At 56.7% G+C, this 22,671-nt stretch overlaps 7 protein-coding genes across 7 annotated transcripts; 5 read left to right on the top strand and 2 right to left on the bottom strand.

Moving 5' to 3' along the window:
- Positions 1 to 48: 48 nt before the first annotated feature.
- Positions 49 to 1,869, top strand: SLS55_008559 (uncharacterized protein; the record flags this gene model as incomplete). The annotated part of the gene is made up of 3 exons (XM_066779967.1): positions 49 to 817; positions 875 to 1,543; positions 1,598 to 1,869. 3 exons carry the CDS (start codon positions 49 to 51, stop codon positions 1,867 to 1,869), a joined length of 1,710 nt encoding a protein of 569 aa, XP_066629196.1.
- Positions 1,870 to 2,512: 643 nt separating this feature from the next.
- QCR6 (Cytochrome b-c1 complex subunit 6, mitochondrial) lies at positions 2,513 to 3,281 on the top strand (the record flags this gene model as incomplete). Its single annotated transcript, XM_066779966.1, has 3 exons — positions 2,513 to 2,885; positions 3,015 to 3,131; positions 3,217 to 3,281. The coding sequence occupies 3 exons, from the start codon at positions 2,513 to 2,515 to the stop codon at positions 3,279 to 3,281; spliced, it is 555 nt and encodes a 184-aa protein (XP_066629195.1).
- Positions 3,282 to 4,585: 1,304 nt separating this feature from the next.
- Positions 4,586 to 5,431, bottom strand: SLS55_008557 (uncharacterized protein; the record flags this gene model as incomplete). Its single annotated transcript, XM_066779965.1, has 3 exons — positions 4,586 to 5,009; positions 5,079 to 5,191; positions 5,249 to 5,431. 3 exons carry the CDS (start codon positions 5,429 to 5,431, stop codon positions 4,586 to 4,588), a joined length of 720 nt encoding a protein of 239 aa, XP_066629194.1.
- A 6,276-nt stretch (positions 5,432 to 11,707) lies between these two features.
- On the bottom strand, positions 11,708 to 13,627 carry SLS55_008556 (uncharacterized protein; the record flags this gene model as incomplete). Its single annotated transcript, XM_066779964.1, has 3 exons — positions 11,708 to 12,455; positions 12,505 to 13,263; positions 13,620 to 13,627. The coding sequence occupies 3 exons, from the start codon at positions 13,625 to 13,627 to the stop codon at positions 11,708 to 11,710; spliced, it is 1,515 nt and encodes a 504-aa protein (XP_066629193.1).
- An 828-nt stretch (positions 13,628 to 14,455) lies between these two features.
- Positions 14,456 to 15,496, top strand: SLS55_008555 (uncharacterized protein; the record flags this gene model as incomplete). Its single annotated transcript, XM_066779963.1, has 1 exon — positions 14,456 to 15,496. One exon carries the CDS (start codon positions 14,456 to 14,458, stop codon positions 15,494 to 15,496), a length of 1,041 nt encoding a protein of 346 aa, XP_066629192.1.
- A 1,323-nt stretch (positions 15,497 to 16,819) lies between these two features.
- On the top strand, positions 16,820 to 17,964 carry SLS55_008554 (uncharacterized protein; the record flags this gene model as incomplete). Its single annotated transcript, XM_066779962.1, has 2 exons — positions 16,820 to 16,836; positions 16,860 to 17,964. 2 exons carry the CDS (start codon positions 16,820 to 16,822, stop codon positions 17,962 to 17,964), a joined length of 1,122 nt encoding a protein of 373 aa, XP_066629191.1.
- A 967-nt stretch (positions 17,965 to 18,931) lies between these two features.
- Positions 18,932 to 19,553, top strand: SLS55_008553 (uncharacterized protein; the record flags this gene model as incomplete). The annotated part of the gene is made up of 2 exons (XM_066779961.1): positions 18,932 to 18,935; positions 19,093 to 19,553. 2 exons carry the CDS (start codon positions 18,932 to 18,934, stop codon positions 19,551 to 19,553), a joined length of 465 nt encoding a protein of 154 aa, XP_066629190.1.
- Positions 19,554 to 22,671: the final 3,118 nt, after the last annotated feature.

The following is a 22,671-nucleotide window of genomic DNA, read 5'->3' as shown; positions in this document are numbered from 1 at the left end:
CATCCACGCCTGCTCGGGAGACTTTGATGCCGAGATAGAGCAGAACCCATGGCCGATCCACAGCAAAAGACCATCGATCATCTCGTTGACTGGTTCGTCCAGCATGGTGGCTATGTGCACCCCGGCGTGCGCTTCGGCCAAGACGCTTATGGGGGTGTGGCCGCATTCGCCAAGGAGGACATCTCCAACCCTCCCAGCGGTGGACTGCACCTCTTGACATGTCCGCTGCAATTGCAGCTCTCCCACTATCAAGCACCCAAGGCTGTCCAAGACCAATTGCCAGAACATGTTCTCCGCAACATTGCTCTAATCACGGAGACGCTCCTCGCTGAGAAGTCACTGTGGGCGCCATATATCGAATGCTTGCCCAAGACCGAGCAGCTGCATACCCCCATCTTCTTTTCCGAGGAGATGACCCAAGAAGCCGTCAATGAAAAGCGGAACGACACCGCCTGGCTTCTCGGCACCAACCTTGACAAGGCCTGGCGACCGCGAGCCGAGCAATGGAAAGAAGACTGGGAGAGTGCTGTCCGTGCATTGGAGAAGCAGGATGTTGCAGCTGAGGGTTACACCTGGGAGCTCTACAAATGGGCTGCCACTATTTTCACATCGAGATCCTTCATCTCCGACCCTGGCATGAGCAAAGACAATGCATCCCATGCCGTCCTCCTGCCGGTAATTGACCTATTGAACCATCGCTTCCCTGCGAAAGTTTCCTGGTTCTTTGACCACGGCGCTTTTCAATTCAAGACAGAGGAGGTGATTTCTAAGGGTGGGGAGATCTTCAACAACTATGGCGGCAAAGACAACGAAGAGCGTAAGTTACCCGGTCTGCCTTGAGTCGTGGGAGTCTGACTCGAGTTTGCCCATCCAGTCTTGAACGGGTATGGTTTCTGCATTCCCAACAACCGTTGCGACGTATCGGCAATCCGATTCGGACAGCTGCCTCCTCCAGTCACTGCGGAACTCGCAAGGCTTCTTGGAACATGGGACCCCGCTCAAACGCACTACATCAGAGGTCACGACCACCTGCTCGGCTTATATGAAGTATCATTGCCAGAGCACCCAGAGGTCAAGACTTCGGGTGTGCCACAAACGATCTGGACTGTTATGGAAGTTCTCAAGAAATTCCAAGACGAGCAGCAGGGGCAGCGTGCGCAGTGGCGCAGCACGCTCTCAGCGCGATGTGACTTGCTCGAGATCCTGGCTACCAAGTATGACAACATCGACCAGTACTGCGACTTTCTCCCAGAAAGTCCCAGGAACATGAAGCAGCAATACGCCAAGATCTACCGGGATAGCCAGATGAAAATACTCAGGGAGAACCATGCCGATGTTGAGAAGCTGGTTGAGAAGGCCAAATTCACAAGCCTGGACGACGCTGTTCAGGTTTTGAAGGAGGAGAAGGAAGAGGTCGGTGGTAAGAGATGGATCGAAGCCTTGGAGCTCACCTTCAAAACGGATGACCTTGCATCCCTACGCGAACAGGGTGTAGAGCGAGAGGCTTGGATTCTTTGGCTGTGTGCTGCATGGCTTTCCCTTTGTGAGTAATTCCTCTAGACTTGGAGTTTCTTTCGCTGACTTAATCCTCCACAAGCTACCGTGGAGGAGGGTGAGTCATCTCGTACCTCCACCTGGCTCAAAGACCTTTTGTCATCTCATCCTTATGACGAGTCCGATCCCGACTCGCATCTGCCGGTTGTCATTCGGCAACTACGTGGACATGCCGATGGTATCTGGCAGGACCCAAAGTTTGGTGCTGGGCTGTACCACTGGGCGGGTGAGGTGGTGGATGCGGAGGCGAGGATGTTGGCATATCTGGACGACAATGAGAACCAAGGGAAACTCCTCATCTGCATGAAGAACTAGGGTTACCCAGCAATCGGCTTTCGACAGACTTTCTCGTAAGACATTCTTTGATTGGATTAGCCAAAATCAAAGTGTCTGATTTATACCTACGCAGACCAAGACCATAACAATAGTGGTGTTCAATGTCACGTGAAGGGGCAAGACGGCTTTTTTAGAGCCTAATACCTGATCCCATGCGCACTGATGTAGGGAGGATCTATTTCAGATACTAGGGAGTATCTAGGCTTGTGAAAAATGGAAGCAAATTGGATGACAATATTCATCACGGCTGTTGAGTTTGTGGTAACGGACAGACGGAGAAGGATCGGAGGTGAGTTGGGATCGTTAAAGTGGAAATTCGAGGTCTTCGTACATTTGTGAATGACTACATGGCGTGCACCGAATACCCCGAAGCGAGTCAGGTCCGAGCGATGCCGTCGGCGATGCAGGACGAGCAGAAGTTGCAAGTCGAGGGTGGCAGCGAATGATGTGCGGGCGAATCAGATTACAAAATGGCCCTAGCGCGTTTTCGCTGGGAGCTTCCGACTTGACCTCGTCGATTCTTCCACCTCGCTCCGACCGACCCTTCAGCCCGACGTCAACGCCGACCCGCACCCGCCGCCCCCTCTTCGACCACCCGCTACCATCCCAATTCGCATTCAAGATGGGCATCACCGACTTCTTCTCGGACCTGTACTCGTCGGTCGTCATCCAGGACGCCGTTGCCGAGGCGCCCAAGGCCGACACGGGCGACGAACACCAGAGCGGTAAGAACCAAGGAACCTACGTATCCGGATCCGCACAGCAGCGAGGAGCGCGCGTTGGCGGCGGCGCCTCCGCCGTCGCCACGCCAGCCACCGCCGGAGCGTCCAGGGAGAGTCCGCAAGAGGCCGAGGTCAACAAAGCTGATGAGAAGAAAGGCGAGGACAACAAGACCGAGGAGGAGCCCGCAGAGGAGCCCGAGGAGGAGCAGGAAGAGGAAGAGGAAGAGGAGGAGGAGGAGGAGCCCGAGGACGTCAAGGAGAAGATTGAGGCGGGTGAGTGATTGCGTTGCCGCTGCAGACAATTCTGCCATTGCGCCGCCGTCGCTGTGCCATTGAGGCGCAATTGGCAGTGAATTGCGCAGTTTCCGTCCACGAGCACGCTGCTAACGATTCCCGCTGCAGAATGCGCCGAGTCCAAGGAGTGCCACCCGGCCAAGCACCACTACGACGAATGCGTTGAGCGCGTCACCAAGCAGATCGACGACAACGGCAAGGCCGACGAGGACTGCGTCGAGGAGTGTAAGCACACCAGTATCCCGCGCGAACACACGGATAATGGCGCTCCATTCGCTGGAGACGCCACCACTGATGGATTGACTCGCAGTCTTCCACCTCGCCCACTGCGCCACCGCATGCGCCGCCCCCAAGCTGTGGGCCCAGCTCAAGTAAACCGACCCGTGCGAGAAAGACCCCCGACCCCCGCCGCATACGGTTTGCATATAGGATGGCTGCGATACTGTAGATCGATCCGACAATTACACACGAGATATGCCCAGAGACGATCAGAGAGCCATTCCGCATCTGTACATCTTTTTCTCCCTCCGCCCCCGAAATGTACTATGATCCTAGAGTCGTCCTTTTCCCTCTCCACAGCAATTAAAAAAGAGCTGTATTTTGCACTTCGGTGGTTCAAGCATGCATGTGAACGCGATCAAGTGTCGGTCATTACCGCATGTGGCGTGGAACGTAGCGGAGTCAACATAATTTGTTCTAGGAACATGAGCAAATGAACCCTACGTCACCATCTTCCAGCATTATCATCGAAAATCACACACCCTATCTTCACAAAGAGCAAACTCGCGCAACCATACCACCGCATAAAATCACGACCCACTACCTTCCCCGCTCCCCCCCTCCTCCGCAACCACCCCCCTCCCCTCCGCATCCTCCGCCTCCATCCTCCCCTTCCTATGCCCAGCCCCCAACCCCAGCCTCCGCACGCCCAGCAGCAACGGCGCCGGCAGCACCGCCAGCGCTACCACGGCCTGAAACACGAGCGCGCGCCACATGCTCCCGGGCGGCTTCGACCCAGTACTATGCTTCCCGATCTCCTGGCACTCGACGGTACTATCACATCCTGGTTCCTTCAGCGCGTCCATGACGACAATAAAAACACCGCCGAGCAGCTGCCCCGCGGTCCAGCAGCACACGGACCCGGCCTCGGGACTCGCCGCCGGCCACGTCGCCTCGACCAGGTACTCGAGCGCGACGGGGACGAGGGCGAAGCTGGCGGCGCCGAGCACCGCGGCGATGGCGTACGGCGCGCCGACGGCGCGCGTCGCCGGCGCCCACACGAAGGCGAGGTAGCCGAGGGCGACGAGCGGGCAGAGCAGCTTGATCGTCGCGATGTAGGGTTTCGGCCGGCGCCGGTCGAGCAGCGGCGAGAGGAGGGCGGCGGCGGCGAGGCCGATCAGGATGAGCAGCGCGCCGCAGATGCCGGCGGCGCTGGCGGTGAAGCCGTAGGGGTAGAGGATTTGGTTGAGGAGGGACGAGAAGGCGTTGAAGAAGCCGACGTAGATGCTGAAGGGGAGGAGGAGCAGCCAGAAGGTGGGCGTGCGGGAGAGGTGGGCGAGGGAGGGGAGGATCGGGGTCGGTTTGTGGGTTGTTGTCGAGGCTGAGGGGGGCGTGGGGGGCCGGGCGGGGATGAAGAAGGAGGGGAGGGAGGCGATGGTGGACTGGAGGGGGTGGGTGGGTTAGTTTTCCGACATTTCTTGTTGTTGTTTGAGAGAGAGGGGGGGATGGTTTGCGGTTCGGAGGGTTGGACGTACGATGATGGCGGTGTAGAGGACCATGTTTGGCACCTCGCTCGGCTTGGTGGCCCAGAAGGGGTCGATGAGCTGGCCGAGGGCGCCTCCGAACGGGTTGGCCAGCGATGCCAGAGCGGTGGCGGAGATGCGGCCGCGCTCGGTGAACCAGAGGTCGCTGTAGCTCGTCGGCGCGGTGAGCACGAATGGCTGCGCCAGCCCGATCAGGATCTGGCCGAACATGACGACGCCGAAGTAGCCGTGTGGACCGGCCCGCGTGCCGGCATAGCGCACCCAGTTCCCAATGAGGGTGAGGATGCTGGCCGTGATGATGGCGGGCTTGGGTCCGCGGTGGAGAGTGGCCAGGACGACGCTGGATGGATTGTGAGTAGATGTGGTTGATAGATGGAGGAAGCAGACATCCAAGAGCGGGAGAACTCACGGGCTGATGACGACAAAGGAAAAGAGAAAGGCGGTGCTCAGCCAATTGATTGTAGATTCGGAGACATGGAAGTACTCTGCAGAGTCGGACGAGACGGCAGCAAAGGTCAGCCACTGCGGACGGACTGTCAATATTTCGTCTCTTGGACAGCAGGAGGCAGCCAAACTCACATCCCAGCTGATGATGATGTTCAGCAGCACCAGTTGCAACAGGCCGAACCAGCGGCGGCGGTAGACGCGGTAGTGGCCCGGGGCATGGTGGTGGTCGCGTGCGGGGTGCGCATATGCGGTATCTTCGTCTCTCGAGCCGTCACGGAGCGGCGCATCACTCTGGGCCTCGTGGGCGTCGGCCATCTTCTCTCCGGCGTGTTGTTGCGGCGAAACGGCATCCATGTCAGCAAGGCCCGCTCTTCGTCATTGCTCTCGGCAGTGGAGTCGCGAGCGGCAGCGGGGACGACGACGACGTGCTGGTGAAGGAGGATGAAAGGCAAGCCTCGGCGCGCCCATGTCAGGTGCGGGAGGACAAGGGTGTTGATGCGTGCCACACCCCTTCGTGTGCATCCTTGGTCGTGTCACCAATGAGCGCCACGGGGCGTCTAGCCCGGGGCTGTGGTACGAAGGTGAAGATGGGCATCAGGCCAGGCGGCCTGCCTGTCTCAGCATAGGGGCCAGATTGCTTGCAGCGGGCGCGCCGGCCATGTTGCCTTTCTGCGAGCAGTCTGATACTGGGGGCGTCGCGGTGGCGAAGCTGATTCGGCAGCGCAACGCAACCACCGCCGGCCAGCCCGGTTGCGGCTAGCCGGCCAGCGCTTATCCCGACCTCTGCCTAGCCGACGGCGTCTGCCTGTCTGCCTCGATCCTGCGCGAGCAACAGAGTTCAATCGTCGACAACGTGGCGTGGAGACGCATCACCAGCACACGACAACTTCCCATGCTGGGCTGAGGAGGGACCAAAGGGCGTGCACCCAATCTACCGGCCCGGCGCTAACCAGCCTGCGCTTTGTGCACCCCGCGCCCCACTCCCAAAATACCTAAAACTAAAGAAATTTCCAAGAACCCTCAACCCTCAACCTCACTAAAGAACTTCCTACTCGTCCGCCTCCCACTTCAATCGCTGTTGCCAGCTGTCAATTTTACGCGGCACCTTTCCCGGCACAGACACAATCGTAACCGCAGGTGCAAATCGCAGAGTCGACTCGAAGGACAGCAATGACTCTTCCCGTCACCGACGCCGATGCCTTCGTCTTCCTCGCACCCGCCGCATCCGCCAGCTCGCCCGTACTCGGCAGCCAGCCCTCGACGTAGCGCGGCCCGTCGACGCAGCCCGCGAATGAGTTGTCGGGCAGGTCCTCGTCGATAGGCTGGTAGTTGCTGGTCTTGGAGGTCTTGTCGTTGCCAATCGGGCAGCTGAGGTCGCAGGGGATGGCCGTTGGCACGGCTGTCGGTGTCGGAACACTTGGCGTCTGATATGGGCCAGTATCTTGCGTTGAGATTCGAAGGATCATCTCACGATTCTGCAAGAACCTTGAAGGTCAGAGTCTCGACATTGCGTAGGATCCGTGGGTCAAAGGCTTAACACGTATCTGCACGTGTGTCGATATGGTAGGCTGTGCATTTTTTCTTTCTCTGCAACGGTCTCAAATATACCCGTGGGTTGTCACTTGCCTTATTGGCTCTCCACATTTTGAAGAAGACCAAGACGGATGCTTACATCACGACCCTTTATAATCCTGCTGCGTTATTTATACTCCACGGACGTTGCAGGTTCGCTTGGGGACGACATGTCCTGAATGACTATTTTTAATATCAATCTTCCTCCCGCTTACACATGTGTATTTCTCATCTGACACAGACGTTATTTGAGCGCATCTTGACAATTGGCTTTCATGGTGCAGTGGTCACTTCTTAGCACACCAGTCAGGAGAACGTGAACTACTGCTGTTGCGTTTCTTACGACGGGCCGAACATGAGCGCAAAAGAAATGTTTTGTAATCGGTTGCCTCCCACTCTACTCAGTATATCGGTATTCGCTTCGATCTCTTTGGCCTGCAATGACCAAGGTGCGGAGCTCGGCATGGTGGCCACCTTCCAACTCCGCAACCAGCCTGCATTAGCGCTGACGAGTTCAACGCCTATCTCCGCATCACGCCATCTTCTTCGGAGACCAGCGTATGGGGAAAGCAATTCTGCAAGGCGATATGGGAACCTAGGCAGAAATGCTTGATTCAACTCCGTATAGGCTGATATCCGTGGTTCTTAGAGCGATGCTCTAGTTATAAAACCGGTACCAAGAGCTGTCAAGTCCACGGCGCGCTCTCTACTGCTAACATCCCACTCTCCTACACATCGACGAGATACCTTCCCGCATTGACAAGGACCATGACGGCGACAACGTCCACAACGATTACCGAAAACGGTGCTGCCGCAGCAAACCACCAAAACGACACCCTCCCGGTCCCCAACCCCACCCTATCCTACTGGCGCGAAAAGCCGCATCGCCTCGACACCCACCGCTCCACCCCGGACCTGCCCGCCTCCTGCGACGTCGTCATCATCGGCGCCGGTCTCGCCGGCGTGTCTGTCGCGTGAGTTCTCCCGTCTCCCATAAATCCATCCAACCCACCACTAAACACCTCTCCCTTCTGATCCCCCACAAAAGCCACCACCTCGCCACCTCCCCCTCACCGCCCTCCTCCACCCTCCTCCTCGACGCCCGCCAACTCTGCTCCGGCGCCACCGGCCGCAACGGGGGCCACGTCAAGACCAAAACCGCGACGCTCCTCTCGTTCCCCGACCCCCGCGCCGCATCCGCCCTCGACGCCTTCGTCCGCGCGCAGATCGCCGCCCTCGCCGCCGTCGTCACCAACACCAACACCGAACCCCCCGGCCTCGCCGCCGAATGCGAGTTCCAGCTGCGCCGTTCGTGGGACGTGTGGGTCCGCGTCGCCGACGCCGCGGCGGTGGAGAGCGATTGGAAGAGGTGCGTGGAGAGGGGGGATGAGTGGACGGAATTTCGAGAGTTTGTCAAGGGCGAGGAGGCGGAGAGGATGACGGGCGTGAGGGGCGCGAGGGTCGCGGTGGGGAGCGAGGCGTGTTCGTTTTGGCCGTACCGGTTTGTGGCCGGGTTGCTGGAGAGGGCGGTGGCGAGGGGAGGGGAGGGGGAGGGGGGGTTGAATGTGCAGATGGGGACGGCGGTGGTGGCGGTGGAGAGGGATGGGGAGGGGTGGTTGGTGAGGACGAGCGAGAGGGGGACGGTTAGGGCGAGGAAGGTGGTTGTTGCGACGAATGCGTATACGGCGGGGTTGGTGGGCAGGTATCGCGGCGTGGTTACGCCGTATAAGGGGACGTGTGCGCATTTGGCGTCGCCCGCGCGCCGGCCGCAGTTGGGTCGGACGTATAATATCGAGTATGGCGGGCCGGAGGGGTTGGAGACTGTTGATTACTTGAATCCGAGGCCGGACGGTGGGGTCGTGGTTGGTGGGGCGAAGTGGTTGTATGAGGAGCGGAGGGAGTTGTGGTCGAACACTGTGGACGACTCGACTTTGTTTGAGCCGGTCATGCAGGCGAAGTACTTTGATGGGTACATGCAGAGGAACTTCAACGGGTGGGATGACAGTGGGTCGGAGGTGGAGAGGGTCTGGACTGGAAGTGAGTGTCTACCCTCTGAGCATGTTGCTGTGTTTCACGTTACTGACGAAGCAGCGCAGTCATGGGAAGCACTCCGGATGGATTCCCGCATGTCGGAAAGGTCCCTGGAGAGCAAAACCAGTGGATTCTTGCGGGCTTCAATGGCGGCGGGAACGCGCTGGTATTTCTCTGTGCCAAGGCGATTGCGAAAATGGTGTTGGAGGGCGTGCCGTTTGAAGAGACGGGGGTGGATATTCCCGCCATGTTCAAGACAACGGAAGAGAGGCTGGCAAAACACTCGTGATGCGGTATGGTCACTGCGGCTGTTCCCCTTTGCTTTACAACGTGGAAATTTCTTGGTAATGTTCATGAAACGTGAATTACAACTAAACGTACCAAAGGTGAGTGAAAATAGAAAAGTGGGCCGGGGTATATAGTGTGTTTCCGCCACTTCCCTTGCTATCCAGCTAATGACGGCTACGTGGTTCAATGGTTTACCGCCCACGATTCCTAGGCAACGCTTGAGGGTTAAAGCGTACGGATACCCAAAAACGGAGATGGCCCCTCGTGTCCCCGTTCTGTAGCGCCACTGCACATAAGGCAGGCTTAGGGAATCCTGCGGGGTCTCGCCCATGTAGCTAGCCGCGGTACTGTCAGTTCTGGGTTCGATTCCCTGCGGCAGCAGCTTCAGTTTTGCTTTTTTGTTTTCCTGGTCGAGTTGACTGGAAGTTGAGAACCAGCCCACTGGTACCGATGAGTGGTGAAGCAAAAGAACCAAGCAGGTGAGCCCGCACCTCATCTCATCGTATCATGCCGCTTTTTCTTCTTCTTTCTATCTCGTTGGCAGGCAATTCCGCCAGTACGGTCGAGCCGTCCTTCTCATGGGCCATCTGCCCCGCTGCTCCGCCCAGCTCTGGTCTGCGCCCATCTGGTGGAAGTTCGGCAATGTTTTCGCTGTGGAGTTCCGCCATTGAGGCGAAAGGACTAAGGGCGTGGTGCTGCCGGTTTTAAGCATTCTTACCAACTGCCTTCCGTGCTCGTCATTTTCTTGCGCAGTTAAGGGATATCAAGCTGCCGATGAGGGCCAGAGCTTAGACCACCGCATCAACAGCAATCCCGGTAATTGCTTCTTTATCGAGAGACTTAGAGAACTGGACGATGGCGCTTGTAGATGACCTGGGAAGGTTATCGCTTAAAGGTGGAGGTGGAGGTTGCCGTGTCAAAGACCACCTTCAGCGCGGTGGAGTTGAAAGTCGGGTTCCGATTACTGGTAGGCGAACGTCAGTACTTTCCCGCTTAAGAGTCAATAGGAACGCACTTTTATGCATAGTATGTCCGGAGCAGGTTATTTTACGTATAGCTGCTGGAATCTGCATTGTACTTATCCTTCCATTCCAGAGTGTTCATGTTGAAGAAGGCCAACTCCGCTACTAGCGTGAACGCAATTACTAAAAGTACACTTCTTGGCAGAAGGCCTCTCAGAAGTTATTGCAAATAAAAGCATTGTAGCTCACACTTTTTACGAGTCCTTGTTGCAGCAGAGAAAAACCGAAAGCTATTATTGGTAAGACGAGAATGAGGTGCTTGTCGCGTAAAACAGCTGGAAGCACCTTGAACGCCAAGCGAATCGCTTCGCCATAACTACGTGGATTCACAAAGTAGAAGGTAGATGGGTTAATGGAAAACACTGTTACCGTGGCATCTGGTTTGATGGCATCTCTTCTGACCTACAAACATGTATATCGTATTATTCAGTCGTCGGTCACTGCTCTCTCACTCATTCCTTCCACCGTTTCCCATTTTTATCACTCATCGGCATGCTTCAAGCCAGCCCCGTTTTCACGTTTCGCTAAGTCTGATGTTTGTCCAACTCTTTGGATACGGGAGCCAGGCCGGCAGTGCTCCACATGTTATTTTATAGAACTGGTCGGCCGTAAGGCAGATTTTCGGCGCAATCCAGCTCAGCTACAAAGCCCTCCACGGGCACGGCAATCGATCGGCCATGTGCCTTGAAGCACCTCCAGTCGATGTGGGTCAAAGTTGTCCGCCTTATTGGGCTGATCGGATCGAAGAAGACCTGCTGTGCCGCAACACAGCGGCCCCCACGGAACGAGCATGGTATTTATCGCACGGTCGGCTTGGCACCTGGGGTATTGTGTCGTGGTCAAAGCACGACTGTGTCGTCAGAGCAATGCATGATACGATTCTGGCCCCCACATTGGCGATCGGCGAGCTACCCTGTCACTTGTCACTACCTTGCACCTTTTTTTTCCCCCAGAGACTCCGCTGGGGTGAGTGCAAACCCAGTTCCATGTGAAGCACTCTGGGCTTTGATGGACCCCGGCTGTATGAGAAGGAGCGTACCCGATTAGATTATGCAATTTTCAAACGGCTCCCGCATAGGCATTGATGGGCTTTGCGGCACAGTTGCGCCCCAAAATAGGTGACGCACTGACGAGCGGCAACGCTCATAGCCCGATTGGTTCGCCAGCGATATGTTATGGACCCGCTCGGCGGTGAGCGCAACGCGTCTGCTTCCAAATAACATAGGATCCGCGCCAAATCCGACGGCCTCCGGGAAGGAGGTACTGATACCAACCCGACATGAAAAGAGAAAGTCAATCTGTTGGTGCTTGCGTGACTGGTGTTTGGTAGCCCAACTCTTAATTTGATCAGGCGGCATTGGTGGACATAGCCTTCGGACTGGAAATACAATACCCTCCGTAGCCCCCCTGGTCTGATTCAGACATCGAAGATCTTCCAAACGAGACTCGTATACATTGAAATTATCATAGTGAAAAGGGTATACCTGCGCTCGCGCGGTTTCGTGAGGTCAGACGACTATGGCGCTGGAAACGGTCATAAAAAAAAAAAAAGAATTGCGCCAAAAAAAAGACCAATCTGACCTCCGAATATTCTACGTTAATACTTGCCAAAGAAAGAAAGGACTATTTGCCAGAGACCTGTCATGGGACATTATACACTAGGGCGATAATGAATCAATCATTTGGAGTACGTGGAAGCAGACCTCGTCGACACGTTTCGGTACGCCCCCGGGTGGACTTCACTTCCGTACAGTTCCTGCGGCTCTGACCCTCTGAGCTCGACCAATCGAGGCTCGCTCGAGACTTCTTGCGGCGATGGGACCTTCTGCATGTCGTATTGTCCGGGATCATACGCAGGCGGGGATGCGTTTTGCCTTCTCCGGTTTCGGAAGACGACGAAGAACAACAGCGCACCGGCCGCGACAACACCCGCAACAACGCCGATCACGGCTCCAGCAATGGCGGCTGTCGACAGCCCAGCGTTGGAACCAGAACCAGACTCGTCGCTCGCGGCGGCACTCGTTCCACTAGGTGTATTGGCTACCACGGTCGAGCTCGAGGAAGGGGTAGTCGTGTTTGTGGTGCTGTTGGCGTCGACGTTCTGTGAGCAGACAGAAGTCCCTGGCTCCCCGTTCTCGTCGAGAGCAGTTATTTCCTCATCGGTCGTAGGATTTGCCGCCCATAATGTGAAGGTGTTGGACTCAAGGTTTGTCATCATGTACGCAGCCGAGAAGAACTGACGGCCGATGTACGGGAGGTCCTTGGCATTGACATCCTGGATAGAGTTGATGATGAGCTCTTTGACGCTGTTGTCTTCTACCAGAGACCCGTCGTCCGCAATCGCGACGTTTGGAGCGAGTAGTTGGTCGTTTGTGATCTTCACTTCCAAACCGCTCTGCAACTTGATGGTGAGATCTCCAGCGTAACTGCCAAAGACGTTAGCGACGATCTATTGGTCCAACTTTGCAAACTTACAGCCGATCATCCGCGTCACAGAGGATACCATAGTAGTTGACACCCAATGATCGATCGGAGCACACCATGCCTGACATGCTCTCGAAATTGAAAAAGTATGGGTTGTATGGAAGAGTCATGAGGTTTGGAAAGGAAGTGTCGATACAGGCCTGCATGAGCTGGGACTGGACGCCGTCAAAGAGGCTGGAAGTGGAGCCGTTTGGGAAGTTCAGGATCATGTCCTCGATGGTGATCATGTACTTGCAGGTTGAATCGGAGTCACTGCCGATGGAGTAGTTGTATGGTTTTCCAGAAACCTTGGCAGCATCATAGCCGCCGAAAATAAAGCTGCCGTCCATCTTGGTAGACGCGGTGGCACCAGTAAGACCCCAGAACATAGACCAGACGCGAGCACCGATGTGTCCTCCATTCTTCAAAGCGTTGAGGAGTGTCGAGCCAGCGTCGAGACCGAAAACGGCTTGAGGCCTGTAGTTGCTGTCGCTCAACGGAACTCGGGGGTTGCCAATTGGAAAGTGGGAGAGGGTGGTGTTTGAGGTGATGGTGAAATTTTCGGTCATCCAGTTGCTGAAACTGGCGTTTGTCTGCTGTTCGGCCTCGTTCCCTCCGGCAGCGGTTACCGATGCGCGTAGCTTGTAGCTATCTGAATCGTCGGCAACGAACCAGCCTCCGTGGTGGGAAGCGCACCATTTGGCGGTCGTATTGACGCAACCAGTGGCGTCAGCGAATTCCTCGGTGTAGACGTATGAGTTGTTGTAGTCTCTGCACGACCATCAGCAAGCTTGCGGCTCAATCTTTGACGTCTATACTCACAGCCTGGGGAGGAAGCTGAAGCTTTGCTCTGGAGAACCCACGTATGCCTGTATGCCCCGCATTTTACCACCTTTATTCACGTCTGCCGCCTTGAGGGGAAGAGCAAGAGGCTCTGGCAAGCACTCGGCCGAGACATATCGGAGAAGTGGGAGGGTCAGGACAAGGAGCAATGGCGCCATATGCAATGCCGACCACCAGTCACCAAAAATGCGGAAAGCGGAGTAGAGATGGGATGGGGAGTGAAAGTCAACGAGAGTAGGATGTGGTACAAGGTCCTGTAGAGTTTGCTGCGAATGCCTGAGTACACAAGCATGCTGCTGTGCCGCTCAGGAAGCAGGGACCAAGGATTGGCGGCTACTGATGCCAACGGATAGTCCGAACCCGCGGCAATCGGTAGCTACGCGCCTTGTTGTCCCTTCGAGGATTGAAAACCCGGTCCTCGCGGCGCGTGGTTGACTCGCGTGATTGGCCGCGATGGTCCCCACGCTCCAGGTCGACGTGTCTCGGGCAGCATTCTAGCGTCGGCAGTTGCAGGGACAAAGATATACACACATTAAGAGCAAACACTATTCTGACGTACATTATGTGGACAAGTGACACGCGAGGAATGTTTTCATGAGTGAGGACGGGACGTGGACGGGTGTTAGCTGATCAGGGAAAGCACCAAACACCCCCTCGCACGGTCGCACCTGCCAACCACGCCGGCTCGGCTCTGCGCCAAGACTACGCACCCTGGCAGGCGGCTCATTTGGAAAGCGTGGTCGGCGGCCCGCAGCCGCTGGGCTGGCGGGTGGTGGGCCGTGGCTGCCTCGCCTGATTTGCGGGTCCTCTGCCTTTTGGTTTCGTCTCCAGGCTGCAACGTCGTTGTGCGGCGAAGCAGCGCTCCACTTTGCCTCTTCCTCCGAGCCTCCCCTATCCGCTATCTCCCCACCCCCGACGCTTCGCTTATGTACGAGCGTGGCCGTCAAAATTGTGCGACGCTCTCGGCTCGCCTATCAGCGCGCGCCTTAGCCGCCGCGACACCGCGCGCGACACTTAACAGACCATGCGCAGAAGCACTGGTGAGTTGCCTTCTGCGCTCATCGCCGTTGCGTAGTCACCAATGTATCCAGATGCACTTCCGTAGTCCCTCATTGCCAGCATGCTCCTCCCCCCGAAGGGCTTCTCATTCCGGCTTGCGACCGGGGCCGTCCTGCTGTTCTTCGCCTTGTTCCTGTACCACACCAGCCGCAGTCAGGAGGCGTGGATCTCTCCGAGCGCTCCGCAGGCTCCGGCGCTCCAGGGCGACGAGCCCGGTGCCCAGTCTTTGCTCGCTTCGCAAGTGAGCCAAGGTGCTTTGCTTCCCACGCAAGTGAGCCAAGAACGCATCTCTATCCAGCCTTTGGTCCCTACGCAAGTCGGCCAGGAAGGGGACGTGCTGCCGACTGAGGACCCCGCGGCGCCGAATGCTCCAGCAGACGCCCCGCCAGACAACAGACCCGCCGACGCTGTAGATGGCGTCATCGTCATCGGCAAGCTCCAAGAAGAGGACACGGATTGGGTCGCCGAGAAACTACCAAAGTATGTCTCGAGTCTCGTGTTGATTTCTGCCTTGCTGACTGTCTTCAGGTGGAAGAACGCGATTTACGTTGTCGACAATCAAAGCGCACCTCTTCATACACCCATCAACAAAGGTCGGGAGGCGACGCCCTACTTGACCTACATCATCGAGCATTACCACGACCTCCCCAAAACTCTGCTCTTTCTCCACTCGCACGAGAGCGGCTACCCTGGCGGCTGGCACACGGACACGCCAGCACACAGCAACGTCTGGAGCGTTGAGAATCTGAACCTCGACTATGTCCACCAGGCCGGCTACGTGAACCTGCGGTGCACTCACATCCCCGGATGTCCCGACGAAATCCAGCCCTTCCGCGATCCATTCGATGCTTCCAGGGCCAAGGAGATCCACATGCCTGCCGCCTGGCAAGCTCTCTTTGGGAATCCTGACGTGCCACACGTGATCGGAGCGGCTTGTTGTGCCCAGTTTGCCGTTTCGAGAGACCGAGTGTTGAAGCGTCCTCTGGACGACTATGTGCACTTCAGGGACTGGGTCTTGGACACGCCGCTCGAGGACGACCTGAGTGGCCGTATACTCGAATATCTCTGGCATGTGATTTTTGGGAAGCCTCCGGTGGAGTAAGTCCCCTTCGTATTGGTCTCGTGAAGCGCCGGCACTGACTCTAAAAAAACAGCTGTCCAGCACAAGATCAGTGTTTTTGGGACGTCTATCGGATGGAGACTCATTATGACGAGGTCAGGGAGTGAGAGAGTAAAGGTCATGTCCGCAATTTCATTTTATTTTTTCTCTCTGATGTTACTAGTAGGGTCTGCTTTTCTAGAACGTTTCTAGCAGGTGGCTCGATGTATATATTGGGGTTTCCAGTCTCATTTCATCTCAAGAGCTGGCATATTCAAAGAGATGGTAAAATACACTCTGAATCTGTGTCTGCATGACCTCGATATTACGGGAATGCCCCGAGCCTGGGCTCTTGGAATCAGCAGTTCTACGCCTTGTAACGCTGAATCGCTACTAGTCTCTCCTTTCGGGATGTGTGGTGTTCTATTCAAGTCAAGCTCCTTATTGTTGCGGTGGCTACATACAAGTCTTCTCTTTTTCCGCCCTTCCGGCCACGCAAACCACTCCACACATCCATCAGATACCAGAGGAAAGGGAATATGGGACGGTAATGCAAAAGGAATTTAGCATCAGACTGCAAGGCACTGGGCGATCCTTCACGGCACAGCAGCAGCCGAGGCGACGATCACTTAGGCGCCGGGGGATGGTCGCCATATTTTTAGATGGTTGAACGGCCAGCTTTTGTGGGACCGGCGACAACAATTGCGCAGCAGACAGTTGCGCACCATAACACTGAATGATGCGAGAGATGCCAAAGATGTGGTCAACGATGGAAAAGAGCGAAGCGAAGATGGAAGGAAAGTGGTAAGAACAGAGTTGTAGATCTGGCAGGGAAAAGCGCCCCCACCGCTCACTTGTTTCAAAAGTTACTGGGCGGGTGGTGATCCGCTCGCGTTTAAGCATGTGGCGCTTAGAGTGGTGCTGTGCCGCAAGCCCCCGCCCTCCGAGTCTGTCGCCGCCCCCAGCAGCATCATGGCTTTTCTTCTTCCCTTTTCCTCTTTGCAGACTTGCTGCAATAACTGTCTCCGCGCGGACCACGCGTCCTCGTTCATCATGGTGGGAGCGACGGTATTACGGTCCGCAGCCAGCATCCTTCCATTTTTCATCAGCCAAGTATTTGCAGACGGCGCTGCAGATGGCGCAACCACTGCGGACTCATTTCGAAGACGCGCCGGACATGGTAGTAAGCTTTCACCATTCCCCTTCCTTTTACTACCGCATAGCTAAATCCAAAAAGCTGCACTTGCCGGAAATTACTTGTATGTCGATGGCGGTACCTTCTCACGACGAGTTGACGGCAACACTTCGTATCATTACTGTACGCCCATGCTTCCCGACTTGATGTAATATCGGCCCTGACATCAAGCCCCCCCTCCAAAGCTTCTACCATTCTCTCCATCGATCTATCAGAAGATTGGACCAACAAGACTCTGGCCTACAAATCCACCTCGAAACCGGATGATGTCCCAAACCTGACCGGCACCGGATTGTGGTACGATGAAGACGAGGACATTGTATATTCCGGGTTTGCCGGTTCCCTCTCCAAATTCGACACCAATGACCCGTACCCAGTGGGCTTGTGGTCTTTCAAGCCAGACCAGCTGGGTAGTGGCACCTGGGACGTTGCCATCAAGTCCACCGATTCTGCTTTTGACGATATCTACCGCGGCTACATTGCTCTTTTTGCTTCTGGCGGGGGGAAAGGCCTGATGTTGGGAGGGGCATCAACTTCTCAATCAAGCACCAAGACTGAGGATCTGGATCAGACCATTCTTCCCTTGACCGGCATGGTCGACTTTAACATGACAACAAAAGCTCTGGCCAACAACACGGTGACGGAGCCGCGCTTCCATGGCAAGATCGAAGAGGGCCGCATGCATTATATCCCGGCCTTCGGTGAGTCCGGCATTTTTGTGGTCATGGGTGGGGGACCCGAGCAGTTCAAGGACTATTCAGAATACTTCAGCTTCGACACCGTCTCCATCTACGACCCCGAGTCCGATCAGTGGTGGGATCAAGCCACCACTGGCAACACCCCGGACGCGCGGAAGGGCTTCTGCCTCGCTGGAGTCTCGTCGGACAACGGCACTTACGAGATTTTCATGTACGGAGGATACCCGGGCACAACAGGATCGGACGCGGTGCCATTCGACCAGATCTTCATCCTCACACTTCCCGCGTTTCACTGGATCCAGGTCGACTACGTGGCCGAGCACCCGCGACATGAGCATACATGCAACGCCGTGGGCGGCAGCCAGATATTGACACTTGGCGGATACGACTCGTCCACGACCGACCAGTCAGCATCCAACTACCAGAGCATGCTCGACAGCGCGGATCCCTTCACCCAAGGCATCGCCATCTTCAACATGACGAGCCTCGAGTTCGAAGACCACTACTCGGCAAGCTCGCTCAACACGTCTGTGTACAAGCAATCCGAGCTCGTCCAGTTCTACTACTTGCAGAAGTAAGTCCCCCATCCCCGTCACCATCGTCCCCCTCAACCGCGCTGACTCGCCGCCCCGCAGTGATCGAGAACCAACATGGAACGACACATTACTCCAGCGCGTCTTCTCCACCACCAACTTCCCCACCCCCACATCCACCTCCTCCCCGTCATCCCCGTCCTCCTCCGCATCCGAAACACCGTCGTCAGACTCCACCCCATCACCCGGCGCCATCGCAGCCATCGCAATCGGCGCAGTCTTCGGCGTCGCTCTCTGCGCCGGCGCACTCTTCCTCTTCTGCCGCCGGCGGCGGCGGCGGCGCGACGACCGGCAATCGAGACGCGGGGCAAACGGAGACGATTTCTGGAACCTGCAGCAGCAGCACGGCTCCCTGGCGGAGCTGCACGGCGAGCACGCGGCGGAGCTGCCTGGGGGCCAGGGACGGCTAGCCGAGTTGCAGAGCGGGAGGTACGCCGCGGCGCACGAGAAGGACGGGTGTGAGGTCGTGGCTGAGTTGCCGGCGGAAGTGTGGGCGCGGCGGGCGAGCGGGGGGAGGGGGTAGGTAGGTGGGGAGGGAGTGTTCGGGTGGGCGTTCTTGTAGATTTTTGTTTATCTTGGGTATGAGCAGGACGGACTGCTCGGCTTAGGTACTTGTGGGAGTTTGCTTCGGAATTGGGTGGTTGGACTGATTGCGTGGATCTTGTACGGAGTTGGAGATGACTTCCCGGTTGGGGAGCAGAGGGAGGAACAAGCGGTGTCGGGCGTTTGCATCGCATGAATCTCGAAATGGATGGCTGCATATCATGCCGCAGCCAAGACTTTATGCATATTGGAGGCTGAGGTAAGCACCTCTCAATCTAGACAGTCAGCGTGCAGAAGGCCGCAACGCTCCGCCCTGTAGCAATCTCTTTGTGCTTCGTGTAGCGTAATGATAGGATCAACCCGTGGGAAGGTCATGGAGAACGGGAGAAGGCTACTACACACCAGATACATGCGTATCGAGGACCAATGCATGCGGGTTGCCGCCAAGGTAGGGCAAAGCAAGGTGGGGGCGCATTACGTGCGGCTGACCACCCTCTCGCCACATATTTATCCGCTTCAGCCTCGCGCCCTCGGAACTCTACAGCCCTCCCGAGCAGCTCAGGCACCCAGCAATGTCCGGCGTGGGCGACATCATCGCCATCGCGGAGCTGGGCTACAAGCTTGCCGAAGCGCTCAAGAAGTACATCGACGAGGTCGAGACGGCCGAGGAGAGCATCAAGGCCCTGGTCATCGAGGTCGAACAGGCCTCCAGCCACGTAGACGGCCTGTCGAGCCTCATCGACGAGAACCAACACACCACCTTCCTGTCCCCCGTCGGCGTGGACAAGTGCAGGCGGCTCGCGGTGGACTTCAAGACGACGATCCTGACCATCCGCAGCGCCTTGGGAGCTACGAGCGAAAGCGAGACCGACTTGGACAAGATTGTGGCGGCCTTTCTCATCAAAAAGCGCCAGAGGTGGCAGTGGCCGTTGCTGTCCCGGAAGGTCCTGGCCGCCCCTCGAGAGCATCTGGGGGAACTGAAGCTTGAGCTGCAGCTTTTGATGGTTAGCGCGACGGCGCACAAGCTGTAAGTTTGGCATTTCTCCTCGCCGTTCTGTCCGAAGTCTTGTTTGCTGACGGGTGCATTGGAAGGTCCAAAATGCCCTCGTCCCTGGACATCGAGAAGCAGCGTGAAGATGCCCGTGCGAAACTGAGGAGATTGAAACGCACAAAAGAAAGAGTTACCTCGAGGTACAGAAAAGGTCAAGAAAGGCAAAACGCACGAGCGGCAAGGCCACGGTCGGCTTCTCCTGAGAGCAGTCTGGCGAGCACTTCGTCATCGGAGATTTCTTTTCTATCCGATGACGACGAGGAGGAACTGATTCTGGAGTATCTCGAGGCGCGCAAGCAGGCTGAGAGAAAAGAACGTAGAGAGTACGAGACTTTTTTGAAGGAGAAAGAGCTGGAAGAAAGACGCAGAATTGAAAGAGAAAAACGACTTGTCGCCCTGGCCGAGGAGGTCGAAAGAGAAGCCGAGCACGAACGGCGAAAAGAGGAAGCGAGGAGAGAAGTCGAGCGGGAGAATGAAAAGGAGAGGGTGGTTGAGGCAGAAAGGCAGAGGAAAAAGGCCGAGTACGAGACTCGAATACGGGAGGCTTTAGCCGGAACCGGGTTGGAAGAGGAAAAGGTCAACGAGGTCATGGGGAAGATTGAAGAAAGCGCAGCAGCCGGGACACATTTGGATCCACTCATGTTCATTGGAGCCCCAACAGCTGCCTCCCAAGAGCAGACCGCTGAATCCACCACGAGCGATACTCAAACCGTTTCGACTTCACAATAAGTGACTGGTCAAAATTCCAGCATTGCTACAGCTGATTCTTTTGGCAGCCGAACTGAGCCACGGAAACGCCTGTTCCGGCGGTGGGGCTCAATGACAGCATCCCTTGTCTCTGATTCCTCTACCGTTGAGGCCCAAGGCGTGCAGCAGCCAATCTTGGAGGCATGGTCGTTAAAGAGCCCAAGGTCCAGAGTGCCTCTACCTGTACCGACTCTTTTGGACATTGTGAAGAAACAAAACTACAAGTCCGTCTTGAAGAGCCTCGCCTCGCTTTCTCAAGTAGACAAAGACGAGTTCCATGCTTTGATGGTATCTAAAGACACCGAGCCGCAACAATTCATATGGCAGTTGGTGGGGATCCAGATAACAAAGCATAGAGCTCGGGTAGGATTATTAACCTTTGCCGAGTATGGCGACTCCGTTATCGTAGTCCTCCAGAGGCAGGACGACCGCCCACCAGAGGATCCGACACGAACAAAGCTTCCCCAAAACCCTAATAACAACCGCACATGGCCCTCGGGTACATCCCAGCCCATTCCACAGTCGATACTGAAAAAGCATCCGGATCATTCACTTCCCGATAAATCAATAGAAACTGTTCCTTCTTCCGAGCACCGTGTACGCATCAGCTCTGAAGCTCCAGGCATTTACGCCGACCGTAATGGATCACAAGACAACAGCAACGATATCAACTCCACAGACAACCGAGGTCATGCTCGCAGTACACTTTACCTATCACCAGACCCATACATGAGATCGATCGGCCACATGTCTCCCCCGTCCTCGCCGAATGCTCGAATATACAACGATGCCCACCACAGGTTCGATCCATTCGACGACGAACAAAGCGTCTACAGCCGCCAGCGAAGCCGGAGCCGTGATTCGAGAGTACAATCTCGCCAGTCCCGCTTCCAGCAGCTCGCCGATGGCATCCACACACGCCCAGAGCGCTCGCCATATGGATCCTTGCCCGCCCGGAACTCGTCTCGAGATAGCTATACGCAGGGCCTACCCGCAACTCGCAGCTATCCCCGCTCGCGATCCCGCTCGCGTCTCCGCAGCGCCCAGCATACCGATCCGCAAATGGACAGCATCGATGAGCTATTGGCCTTCGAATACGATTGGTGGGATGACCCTGCGTTCGATTCCACCGGAAGCAACGAATACTCATCCCCGCGCAAGCCCTTCCCCAGGCGATCGAATACAAACGACTCGCACGGCGACCCTCCCAGCTATGCCGAAAGAAGGTACGGCGCGCGCCCCACATCATTCGAGAGAAGCAAACCGCAAACATCCCCTCGAGGCCGTCCAATCGACTTGTACGAAGAAGAACTCCGTTTCCGCCGGGACCTGAGTCGAGGAGGCCGCGCGGAACGAGAAGTCCCCAGAGACAGAAGAAGAAGAAGCCCATCGCCCCTCATCATCCGGCGTCGACACTCGCCGTCGCCACCACCACCACGGCCAGCACCACCAACCCAACGCCGCGACAGCTGGTCCCACGCCAGAACCGGCGACGACGATGTGTTCCGCAGCCCCCCTCCTCCTCCGCCACCCCGCAGGCGGTCCCGATCACGCCGCATGTCCGACACCTACGACTCCTACGACCTCTACAAACCGTCGCAACGCGTCTTCGTGAGGGACTGGCCCGGAGGAGGCGCCGCCGCCGCCGTTTCGAGGTCGCCGCTCCCGTCTCGGCGGTCGTCGACGAATATGAGTCCGGAGCGCGGCGGCAAGGATAGCATGGCGCTGGTGCTGCGCCGGTCCGGGCAGGATTTCGAGAGGCTGAGGAGGAAGGCGAAGAGGCACGCTGCGGCGGCGCGGCGACGGCGGTCGTCGACGAGGGGGAAGAAGAATCGGTCTGAGGAGGGGGAGGAGGAGGGAGAAGGAGCCGGGGATCGTCGAGACGGCGGCGACGGGTCTGGGACGGAGGAGGGGGGGTATGGGGGAAGAAGGTTTGGCAGGAAGGCCACCGTGACGGATTTGGAAGACGGCGAGGAGTCGGAGTCGGAGGTGCCGGAGCGGTTTCAGGAGTTCTTCAATCCGGACTACAAGCCGCCGGTTGCGGACGCGGTCAATGGGGCTTCGGAGGAGAAAGTCGAGTGAGTATTCCGCTCATACTGTTGAATAGGAGCAAGATATCAGTTCTGGACTTTTTGAGTCGAGCTTGTGAAGTGCTAACGGGTCTTTTAAGGGGCTTAGACCGCGGGGAAAGGATCGATAGCTCGGTGCTGAGCATAACGGAGGAAGCTCTGAATGGCGTTTTCACTTCCGAGCCTCAGTCTATGGACGGCGTCGAAGGACGGACGTAGCACTACAAAGCATCGGCAGATGGGAGCAGGACTTGTCCCGAGTCTGGCCGTTTGAGGTCAGCA

Source organism: Diplodia seriata (assembly GCF_021436955.1).
Source record: "Diplodia seriata strain FDS-637 chromosome Unknown scaffold_9, whole genome shotgun sequence".
Lineage (NCBI taxonomy): Eukaryota > Fungi > Ascomycota > Dothideomycetes > Botryosphaeriales > Botryosphaeriaceae > Diplodia > Diplodia seriata.
Note: the sequence above shows the minus strand (reverse complement) of the source record. Positions and strands in the feature narration are given on the sequence as shown.